Source organism: Equus quagga, chromosome 9 (assembly GCF_021613505.1).
Source record: "Equus quagga isolate Etosha38 chromosome 9, UCLA_HA_Equagga_1.0, whole genome shotgun sequence".
Taxonomy (NCBI): Eukaryota; Metazoa; Chordata; class Mammalia; order Perissodactyla; family Equidae; genus Equus; species Equus quagga.
Window position 1 is genome coordinate 62,611,516 of NC_060275.1, and position 12,531 is coordinate 62,624,046.

Genomic DNA, 12,531 nt, shown 5'->3' on the forward strand with positions numbered 1-12,531 from the left:
GTGCAGACCAGGAAGGAGGTGGCCCTCCCCTTAACAAGGTGTGTGGTGCGCCGCGGCAGAGCTGAAGGCTTCGTGAAGCCAGGGCAGAGCTCAGGAAGGTGTTCACCCTAGTTACAACCATAAATGGATTTTGAGGTTGTTTGTCCTCACACTGCTTATGAGGGAGGTGTTTCCTCCTAAGATATTACCCACAGACGTGGAACCGTGGAGCCCTGAATGTGGCTGTTATTATGCCTAACTCTGATGAAATATTTAAAAATTTCTCAACAAGAAGTAAAGTCCTGGGGATTCTAGGAGAAATTTGGCATTTATATTTCTTGTGGAAATATTATGGGGAAAATGTATCTCATGGGAAAAACCAATTGTATTTGTTATAACAGTAACCATAGAAATAGAACAATGGAAACTTACGTAGACATATCTGTCACAAATGGAAACATTTAGAGTTGAACGCCCTTTGCATCTCTTGGGCTCATTGTCTTAAGTTCTTCTTGACTGCTTTAGATAAAGCTGTGAGTTTGATGGTACGCTCAGTTACTTAACCACCTTACAGCCGTGGCGATACCCTAAAGAAGCATTACAAAAATCTTTGTCCAAAAATCACCTTCAGCAGAATAATCTAGGAACTATGTTTAAAAAAATGTGATTTCAGGGCCAGCCGTGTGGCATAGTGGTTAAAGTTTGGCATGCTCCACTTTGGTGGCTCGGGGTTCAAAGGTTCAGATCCTGGGCTCGGACCTACAGCATGCTGTAGCTGCGTCCCACATAAAAAATAGGGGAAGATTGGCACAGATTTTAGCTCAGAGCGAATCTTCCTCAAGCAAAGAAAAGAGGAAAGATTGGTAACAAATGTTAGCTCAGGGCCAGTTCTTCCTCAGCAAAATAAGAAAAACAAAAGGTCATTTCTAGGAATCATTTCTGACCACTGCCAGCTGAATTAGAGTCCTGGTGGCGGCAGGGTGACTGGTATTTTGCTTAATAAGTGTTGAAAACCACTGCCAAGAAATAGGATGAATTTGGGCAGTGGCCTTGAAAAATGAAAAACAGTTTAGAAGAGCTATAGTGAAACTGTTAATTTTCCCATGCAATGATTAAGCTTTTTCTACAATCCCTATTATAGGTGTGGACTGGATGGAAGGTGGAAGTAATTGTGTTATGAACCAGCGGATGGTTTTAGGGAGCGATGAGCAGGGAAAGAGAATTGAGATACTGCACTGAGAGTGGGTGCGGGAGCAGGGAGGAACGCAGGGGCCCGGTTCCCAAACTACCAACAGTAGCCCAGGCTCGTGGCCTGGGAGGGCGAGGGTTTTCAAGTCACAGTGCCTGAAAAAAATCTCGGGCACATTTCTTAACCCCTGTGTATCTTAGTAGGCTCTTATTTAAAATGGAGATAATATGTGAGAGTAAAATTTGGAGGTATATATGCTTTTCTGTTATAATTCCTTTCCTTCATCTTCCCTCCCGCTGTGTTCTTGCCTGGATGGACATGTGAGCAGAGTGGCTCAACGTGGAATTAATGATAAATGCGTGTGAGTGTAGGTAGTTCTAGGCTGCAGCCCTGTTATGATTCCATGTTATTTTATTTTCATTCTGAAAATGCTTGTTTATATTTTAAAAATGTAATGTGCCTCTGTGACAATAGAGTCTTAGGCATGGTAGTCCCAAATAGCCTCACAACTTAAGTTCTTGTATGATTCTCTCAGTAAACTATTCTCAGCTTGAGTCTGGTTTCGTGTCTTACTGGCTGTGAGATCTTGGAAAACCTCATGAGCTCTCTGAGGTTCTTTTTCATCGTCTATGACAACAACATGTTGTGGACACGAAGTGAGAATATGTCTATTTTACAACTATGCCTGGAATGTGTAAGCACACAATACAAGTGAGCCCTCTGCCGTGCCTGGCACTCCTGCCCCTGGGTTTGGTGGTGTTCTGTGGAGGCGTGAGACGGCCTTCCCGTCCTGCAGCGGCACGGGTGTCTAGCCTCAGCACCTTGCTGCATCCCTCACGCCATCGCACAACAGCCCTGCATCAAAGGAGTAAGACTTACCGTATTATTGATACCAATAGTTATGACTAATAGATATCAGGATAGTATACGACAACTCGGTTCTTTCTAGAATGAACTTTAAGGCTAAGACTAGCGGACTGAAAATGTGCACAATTAAAGATTTTCAGATACAGTAGAGCCTCTTTCTAAAAAAGTTAACATCATATGTATGCTTATCATTTGTTCACCATAAGCCTTTAAAATAGATTTGAGGCCTCTGACAATAAAATACGCATATCCAATAAGCCTGTTAAAATGGAAATTGAAAATTTAAAAACCATATAGCAGGAGCAAACAAGTATAATAATCACTTGGGCTAATAAAATTGTCGTGGTTAAGCATTAAACATAGCTCCAGCACTCCCAGATCAATAACTGCTTATTCTCCAGCTGCCCAAAGGAACAGCAAGGAGTGAGGATGGCCATCGTGCATGTTATTCAGCTGATGGTTTCTGAGGACTGGCAGTGTGTGAGCCGAGGTGCTGAGAACCATGGAGGCGGAGAGAAGGCTGAGGCACTCTGGCAAAGCTCCAGGCCTGAGGGAAAGTCCCTGGTGTGGGCGCTGAGCAGTGAGTGATAAGGCGACGCAAGGCGCTGTCAGTCCAGACAACTGGCAGCTTTGGTTCACACTCAGGAGTTTGTCCTTGGTTTTTATATGCCGATCTAGGTCTTAAATGTCCGCGTTGCTTTGCCGATCATTAATAACTAATGCATATGATGTTGATACGGTCAGGAGGCATCGCTGCCCATTAGAGTAAGAACTTGAGTCAGTGGTGGATTCAATTATCTGACCTTTGTTTTCTAGTTTATCAAAATATAAGCAAGAGGGTCTATATGTTTACTCAGCTTTATGCAAACCCAAATATGTGAAGAATCATAAATGTGTGAAATACAGTGCTGGAGATGATGTAGTTTTCATAGTGAGTATTTGCTTGACAAAAGGACTCTTTGTAATTATTCTTAAAATGGCAACCTCCTCTCTTAACTTGACCATCGAGTTAGAATTCTTAAAATTGGATTTTCATCTCAGAGTTATGAAGATCCGAAGCTATGACAATACCTGTCAGGAGGATGTCTGTAGTACAGATTCTGGTTGTGTCTTCTGAGCTGAGACAGCTGCGGCAGAGATGGGCATCAGAGCGCTGGGTCAGGAGGGGCTGTGTTCACTTCTCGTGCTTTCGTAGCACATCAGAGCACTGTGGAGTGATTATATACAGCCTTGGGGAAAGGATCATTTAACGTTGCTCAATGAACATAAGGGGAGAACATTGACTACAGTATGTAAAAACATATCTGCTTTCAAAACAATTTTTTTAAAGATATTACCATTTTATTTTTTCAGTTTTAGACTTAAATTCCACAGTAGGATGCCCAGGTCCGGGTAGAATAACCGAAATAGCAAGGCCATACTGCTTGAGGCAGAATCTGGCTGGAGGGTTTGCCTTGTCTGTTTTGTGCTTTTGAAACATAAACGTTTGCACTGCAGACTTCAAAGGGGAGGACATTGAAATCAGATTGATTGAAATACTCCAGCTTGAGAAATTTTTCCATTTCCTCTTCACCCCACAATACACACTTACATACATTTCTTTCAGTTGATAAATCCAGGGCAGCAGGCCTCATTCTGGAAAGGAATGCCGATCTTGCCTTTTCCCACCTGGAATCTTTAGTTATCTGGTACAGACAGCATTATGAGGTTTGGCTATGTCTCGAGTGCTGACATGTCACAATAAACAAAATATAGTGAAAGATCAGAATAGCACCATAGGACAGCAGCTGAATGTAGAACTATTTTGAATAAGTTAACTTTAGTGAGATATAATTTACAAATGATAAAATGCACAGATTTTATGTGTGCATTTTGAAGAGTTTTGAAAAATGTGTGTTCTATATAACCACCACCTTTGTAGTCAGGCCTGCCCCCTGCTCCCTCGCAGACAGTTCCAGGTCTGGTTTCTCTGCCTGTTGTCAAACTTCATAGAAATGGAAGCATTCCACATGAGTTCTTTTGTGTCTGCCCTCTTTGGCTCAACATGATTTCTGCTTGATTGATGCATGTTCGTGTGTGTATAAACAGTTTATCACTTTTTATTGGTGACTAGCATTCCTTTTGTGCATGTACCACACTTGTTTGTGAGTAGATATTCTCTTGTTAGGCACTGGGGTTTTCAGGTTTTGGCTGTTATTGAATAAAACTGCAAGGAACACTTGTTGACACAGCTTTGTATTTGCATCTCCTATGGGTGGAATTACACGGACCAGGCACATGTTTACATTTATAATAAAGGAGCAGAACATTTTCTAAAGTGATTGTTGCCAGTGACATCGTATGACTGTTCTGAAAGTTCCACAGCCTCACCAAGAATTCCTGCTGTCCTGTCACTTAATTTAGGTCACGTGAGCAGGTGTGTAGTAGTGTTTCATTATGGTTTATCTAATGAATGGTGATGGTGAGAACTTTTTCATTTTCACGTTGACCATTCATGAAATTTCTTTTGTCAAAGAGTCTATCAAATCTTTTGCCCATTATTTATTGAATTGTCAAGTCTTCTGTCAGATAAATGCATTATAAATGTGGCTTGCTTTTCCTGTTTATTAATGATGATTTTGAAGAACAGAAGTTTTTGATTATGATAAAAATTGAATTTATCAGTTTATTTTCTATGAGTAGCACTCTCTGTATGTTAAGAAATCCTTGAATATCCCAATATCATGAAGATATTTTCTGAAGTTTTCTTCTTGAGTTTGATAGTTTTAGCTTTTATGTTTGGGTCTATGGTCCATTTCAAATTAATTTCTATGTGGGATGTGAGCTGGAGGTCAGCTGGTTCATTGTTTTTTATGTGGATATCCAGCTGATCCAGCACCATTTGTTGAAAAGACTGCCTTTTCTCCATTGTATGTCCTTGTCCTATTTGTTGACAATCACTTGACTATGTATATCTGAGTCAGTTCATGTACACTATCCTGTTCCAAAAATATATTTGCTTATTGTTAAGCCAATACAACACTGCCTTAATAACTGTGGCTTTGTAGTAATTGTAGAAATCAGATAGAATAGGTCCTCCAACTTTGCTCATTTTTTTTTTCAAAATTGTTGTTCCATCAGGTAATATTTAACATTCAGCCTGAAATACTCGCTGTAGTATTTCTTGTAGTGCAAATCTGTGGGTGATTACTTTCTCGGTTTTTGTCCATCTGAAAATTCCTTTATTTTACCCCTTTTTGAAGGATATGTTTGGGAGATATTAAATCCTAAGTTGACAATTTTTTTTCTCTAAGTACTTTAAACATGTCATTTTATTATCTTCTTGCCTCCACTATTTCTGATGGGAAGTAGGCCAACACTACTATCACGGTTCCTATATGTGTAATCTGTTGTATTTCTCTGGTTGCTTCCAAGATTTTTTCCTTTGTCTTCCATTTTCAGTAGTTTGACTACGATTTACCTAGTTTTGACTTTTTTTTGTATCAATTATACTTGGGTCTTGATGTTTTTCTTAAGCTTACAAATTGGCATCTTTGGCCAAAATGCAAAGTTTTTTTGACATTATTCCTTCAACTTTTGTTTCATTTGATCACTATTCCTGCTCCACTCTCTCTCTCTTCTCCTTCTGGAGTCCAAATACATGTGTATTAGACTAGCTGATATTATCTCACAAGTACCTGAGGCTCTGGTCATTTTTTAAATCTTATTATATATTTTATATATATATATATATTTAAATATATTATATTTAAATTTTATTATATGTACTTTAGATCAATAATCTGAATGAATCCATTTTCATTCTCATTTTCCCATGTTTCTGCCAGTTCTATCTGTTATGAAGCCCATTCAGAAACTTTTGAAATTTCAGATAGTTTGCTTCTCAGCCCTAGAACTTCCATTTGTTTCTCTTTTATTATTTCTATTTCACCGCTGAGATTCCCTATCTGTTCACTCATCAAGACTGTTTTTTATGTCCTTTGACACATCTTAATAGCTACTTTAAAGTCCTTGTCTGCTAATTATAACATCTGAGTCATCTCAGGGTCTCATTCTATTGACTGCTTTTTAAAAAATTGAGTATGGTTCAATTTTTCACATTCACCTGCTTATTTTCATGTCTAATAAGTTTTGGGGTTTTTTTTTGTTTGTTTTTTTTTTGTTGTTTTTTTTTTTGGAGGAAGATTAGCCCTCAGCTAACTACTGCCAGTCCTCCTCTTTTTGCTGAGGAAGCCTGGCTCTGAGCTAACATCCGTGCCCATCTTCCTCTAGTTTATACGTGGGACGCCTACCACAGCATGGCTGCCAAGCAGTGCCATGTCCGCACCCGGGATCCGAACCAGCGAACCCTGGGCCGCCGAGAAGCGGAACCTGCGAACTTAACCGCTGCGCCACCGGGCCGGTCCCTCTAATAAGTTTTTATTCTGTGTTGGACATTGAGTGATATGGTGTAGAGAGTCAAGAGTATTTGTCTTCCTTTAGAAAGGGTAGAGTTTATTCTATCTGTTAATTACTGGTTTTTTTTTTAATCTTGTCATGGCTTGATTTTAGCCTTTTTTAGGGCTGGTCTAGAGTAGCCCTTACTCTGGGGCTTGGTTCTTACTCCAAAATTGTGGCCTTTTTGGCAATGCAGTCAAATTCTCAAGGTCCTATTAAGATCTCTCCACTCTCTTCTCCCAGTAACGTGTGACCTCCAGTATCTTTGTTTTACTCTCAGCTGTCTATCAGCTGCTCTCTGCTTGGCTTCACCAAGTCTCATCTTACACACATGCAATCTCGCCCTTGACCAGGGTCTTGTGAATAACTGCCACAGACTTCTGGGCCCCTCCTGTGTAGCTCTTCTCCAGTACTCTGTCCTCCAGTTCCCAGTCTGTGTCCCTCAACACGACGTGCTTGCTTCACGTTTCTCCTCCCTGTGCTGCTGTCAGGAAACTCTCCAGGCTGACACTCAGGGCTTGTCTGCGTGTACTTAGGGATTACGTTTCTGTTCCGCCTTTTGTCCAGTGTCTAAAAACAGTCACTTCATATATTTTGTCTAGTTTCATAGTTATTATTGTGAAAGGGCACTCTGTCGTATCCAGAAGCCTAAATCTGGTAGAAATATTCTTTGGAAAGTTATTTTTATGATCACTGGTTCTCAAATTTTAGCGTGTATCCTATTCATCTGGAGGACTTGTTCACACACAGATTGTTAGGCCCTGCCCTTTAGCATTTCTGATTCAGTAGGATTGAGTTGGGACCCAAGAACATGCATTTCTAACATGTGTGCAGGTGATACTGATGCTGCAAGTCTGGGAACCACACTCGCTTAGAAAGATGGATCTTGAGAAAAAATATTGAGACTTTATTTGGAACTTAGTACACACAATTTAGCTTTTTTTTGGCTTATTATGCCCTGCATAATAAACTTATACTTCATTTGGTTTTTTATAATGCTAGACATTTTGCTCTTTTTATTCAAAGTATGAATTTTAAAAAATTATGAGTTTAACATTGAAAAGGAAAGATTCTTCTTTTAATTGCTAGAAGTAGAAAGTAGGTTATATAATAATGAAATATTATCATTCTTATTTTTTGTTCTGCACAAATAAATTTGATTCTTTCATCCTGATATGAATCTTCTAGGAGATTTGATTAGTTTCAGAAATAAGTATTTGATTTTTGTTTCAGAATTTGGGCTTTATTTTAACTTTTCTCAGGCCTGTATGTATATATGTGTCGTGTGTGTGCCAATGTGTGTGTGTGTGTTAGTTAAGATGCAGAACAGTGAGAACCAGGAGTCCTGCTGGCTTCCTCAGGTTTCCTGACAGCTCGCACTTTGTCCTCTGATAGCTACTAAGACAGCTATAATCTGGTAATCTGTGCTAACCTTGTAGCACAGTTTGTCTGCTCTCTTTGCCTCCATTGTCCCAATGGCTCCATTTCCCCACGTTTTTCAGGATTTTGAAATTTATTCCTTCCTTTTTCTCTAAGTCGTGCATTTTGCATCAGTATAAGGCTTGTACTAATATCAAATTGGTGACTTACGATGCTGACACGGTTCCTACAGTGGCTCCCAGGACAGGACATACCCTGTCAACCATGTCACAGTATTTCTTAGTTGGAAAAGTGGATTGGTCTCATCCCTTCCAAATCCCATCGTTCCCTGACAGATTGATTTACCAGCTTCTTTAATTTCTTGGAAAAATCAGTACAATAGCCTTTGGTGGCTAGATTGGAAGGCTGTTTGATAACACATTTTAAATATTGTTTCAGCTATAAAGTGCAATTAATAAAATTCCAATCTCAGTTTTAGAAATCTGTTTTCCAATATTTTGATACAAGGATAGTGAAATACTAATTACTAACCGCTGATTATTCAACAGGTTCATTTTGATGGCTGGGACCACAGATGTGACTGTTGAATGAATGCCGAAAGCCCTGACATTCACCCAGTTGGATGGTGTGACGTCACAGGGTACCCACTGGCAGCGCCATGTCGTGAGTATTTTACACTTTATTGTTGTTTTTTAAATACTTAGCCTGAATTCCTACCTTTTTTATGCTGCATTTTCATGTCATTATAAGTATTTGAAAGCTAAATATCAGATAGGTGAATTGATTAACCACCCCTACAGCTGCACTGAAAGCCAATTATTTACAATTAAGCCTCAAAGGGCATGCTTCATATAAATGAAAAGTTATTATCATTAAGAAGTTATTTTGATAGTGTTGTCTAACAGAATCTTCACTTTTTACATTTTAGTTTGGAAAACAGAGTCAGGTCTAAATCTATATCTAATTTGGCCATGTGTTTAGCTGAAATATTCTTCTTTTAAATATCCCACCTTAATTTTGTTTTATAGAGTAGATTGCAAAATGTTTTTCGAAAAACAAATATTTTAAATTTCAGCAATTAAAAAAACTTTTTCGTTGTAAAAAATTTTAAAACCCTATATTTTATTGGTAGCTTCATTATTTCTGTCTTTCTAGCTACTTTAAGTTAAGGAGGAAATTAACCACTCTAAATTCTAATGAACCTCAAACCAAAATGTCCTTTTAGGGGCTCCTCTGATCAGTTTAGGCTGCATGACTGATAACTGGTTCCAAACACATGTGCAAGCACTGTCCGTTCTTGTGTGTGTTCTGTTCCCTCACTGCTTCTGTTGCCCCACTTTGGCTTCTCGGGATGACGCCAGCGTGTTATTCTGTCAGTGAGGATGTCTTGCATTGAGCCAGCCCAATGATGCTTGAAGCTTAGATCTAAAAGGACTAGCTGCATCTTTGAAAGAATTCCTTCGCTTCTTGTAGAAGTGAGGAGCATCCCTGACTTAATAACTCAATGAACATTTTTACGTTGTGCTGAGTTCTTCAGAACTACAAGATCAATAACGTGCAGGTCCTTGTGAAGCTTACAGCGCGTTGGCAAGCACAGGGTCTGTGCACAGAGAATGTAAAGCAGGGAGACCATGGTCAGTCCCACGGCAGGGGAAAAGCGTGAGCGTTTGTGCTCTGTGGTTTTCTTTGATCCCGCCTTTTATTCTCCCCAATTTCACAGCCCAGCATGCCGGGGAAGTGGTTCTCACTCTGTGTTAACCACCTCCTCCCTCCCCGCACACACATCGGCCCCTCATCCCAGGGACTGTCTCAGGCGGGAATGGCCTCAGTGGAGCTGGCGATGGATCAGCATTTCAGGCACAGGGACAGCACTGCTCTTCACTCCACCTCCTCCATTTCCTGCTCCTTTGTCAAGCTGCTGCCTGCCTTCCGATCTGAATGCCTCACATGTACCCTGAGCCTGTGAACCAAACTTGAACTCCACCCATCGCAAGCCAAGCTTGCTTCTCTACTGTGGTTCCCACTCGCTGCCAAAGCCCCTTCTTCTCATGCAGCATCATTCTAGACTCCACTCCCTCCTTACTGCTTCCTCCCCCACAGATACGACCAGTCACCAAGTCTTGGTGGTTTCTCTTTCTTAATTTCTCCAGAATCCACCTTTGACCCCCTTTCCCCCTCCCAATGTCATTGCGCTATTTGAGCTCTCATTGTGGTTCCAAATGATTCACAGGATATGGTCTTCAGTATGCTAGTGAGTTGCACAGAGCCTCCTGATGAGCCTACAATGGATCTAAAAAATTCAAGTTCTAGAGGGAACATTGCCTAGTGGTTAAACATGTGAAATCTGTAGTCAGAATACTTTGATTTGAATCTCAGTTTTACTGCTTGCTTAGCTGTGTGACTCTGTGGCTCTTTTCTCATCTATAAAGTGGAGATATTATTAGTGTCTATTTCATAAATGTATAATAATGAAATGAGATAAATGTATGCATAACACCTCAAAAACTGCCTGACCCATAGTATGTGCTCAATTAATGTTAGCTATCAGGAAATGATGTAGCATTCTATAGATTTTCATGTTTGCATAAAACCATGTGAATTATTAAGGATTACAAAATTTGAAATTGTGCTAAAACTATTATATGACTAGAGTTTTCCAAATATTTTAATTCGATTTTTCTTCAGTTTGACTTCCATATGTTAGCAATATTATAAGATTTGTGTTTTGTGTACTCACACTTGGATAATTGGAATCCCTATCATTTGAGAGGAAAGATAATTTGTAATTGCCTGTCTTCAGTTGGTCGTGATATTCTATTACTGTGTGCTTGCTCATTATAAATTCATTTGGATTAATCATTACTAATATGGTTTATTATAGGTTGCTTGTTTAACCTTATAGTTTATAATTATTCATATCTGCATCATTAGTCTTGTTAATTTTTAAATGCCTAGACTGTACGATATGCTTATGATATGGTTCTGTATTTATCATCCATGCCCCTATTGTGAAAGCAAAAATACACACGCTCACACATATATAATCCAAGATGCCCAGCTGGACTAGCCCTCCAAAATTTGTTGTGGTATTTATCTGTTAATTTATTTGTCACCGAATTCTTTTTTCTGCTGGAAAGAAGAAAGAAATGATTGGTCTAGGTCCTCCAACGAAACAAAGTTTGACAGTCTGGCAGTGACTCTTGAAACAGCTTCACGACTGTCTTTTCTCATTTCTTGCCTGTAATAGTCTGTGTAAAACCCAAATATTGCCTCATTTTTTCCATTTTTAGAACTCTTCACTGTTACCCAGTATCTTACAGACTTGAGACTCCTTTGGATGTACACAAGGCCCTTCCGAGTCTGTACTGTGCTCACCTCCATGCCTGACCCTTTCACCACTTTTCACCCGGGACCCTTCATTTATACCAAACAGAGTTACTCATAGTGCCTTGAATGTTGGCCTTCTAAGATTTTGAAGACAATACGTCACCTTTCTATAGCTGCCTCTATAGCTTAGCTTCCTTTCAGAAAATTCACACCCCTTGGCTGGTGTCAGACGCGTGTGTGATGAAGAGCTGGTGGGAGCACGCGCTCTGCACTGTCGTCACATGGAGTCCACTTTCTGGACTCCTGTCCTGTCTTTGACGGATGATATTTGTACAGCCAACCATGTCAAATCATCTTTTATTGCTAAGTGCTATTTTAAGTCAGAGGTTGATGTTATTTACTCATATGGTTCAAACTAAACTTTTAATGTCCACTATCTTTCATAATCAGAGCAAAGGAATTACATCTTGTAAGTAGATCTATAAAACCACACACAGCATTTTATCATATATGAACAGATGAAGTGATCTCATCAACATTAATTTGCATATATTTTAAGGTATTTTCAGATACTTTAACTTTCAGATATATTTTTCACACTATTGCTTTACTTTCGTTGTATTTGTATGACTCACGATTGCCTTCAGTACTTTTTACATAGAATATAATAGCTTTATTGATCATACATTGCAAAGACTACTCAAAGGTTACGGCTTGGAAAAAAATCTTGAAGATCATCTAATCGACGCTGTCATTTTATGGGGACAGAACTTGACTTGAACTTTATCTATTTTATTGATTTACCCTAGCGAATTTTTACAAAAGCTATCAGAGCAGGTTGCCTAGTATTGGTATTCTGTGAAAATAAAAGTGATCAAAAGAAAATATGAGGTTGACTGTTTTTTAATCTATTATTCTCATCTGTTTTCCTTTATGAAACTTTTTCCTTGACCCTTTTCCAATATATTTGTAACTCAGTATTATAATAAATGCCTTGGAAACAAAAGAAGGAAAAGTATATATTTAATATATGAGTTTTTTCTTTCTTCAGTGACTTTCCAATTTATGTTTGAGGGAGCTGCAGTTTACAAATGTATGAAATAGAATAAAATGACACAGCTGCCTGAGTAAATGAATGAGTAAAAACTAAATGTTGATGCTAATGTGGTTTTAATGAGTAAGCAGAAAACCACAGGGCTGGTCCAGCTGGGCCTCTTGGAATGGTGCTGAGCTGGGATCAGAAGAGCACAGGGGACCTGGACCAGTGGAGGGAGAGTGACGGCCTCTATGGAGATGGAAATGGCACAAGTGAAAACAAAATTAGAATTGATTGGTTCTCATACAAATTTTAT

General features: G+C 39.2%; 1 protein-coding gene across 1 annotated transcript in view; it reads left to right on the forward strand.

Annotated features, from left to right (window-relative positions):
• L3MBTL4 (L3MBTL histone methyl-lysine binding protein 4) overlaps positions 1 to 12,531 on the forward strand; it is a 282,590-nt gene that overhangs the window by 84,094 nt on the left and 185,965 nt on the right. The window contains 1 exon segment of the mRNA XM_046671181.1: positions 8,401 to 8,492. Coding sequence (XP_046527137.1) covers positions 8,401 to 8,492 — 92 coding nt within the window.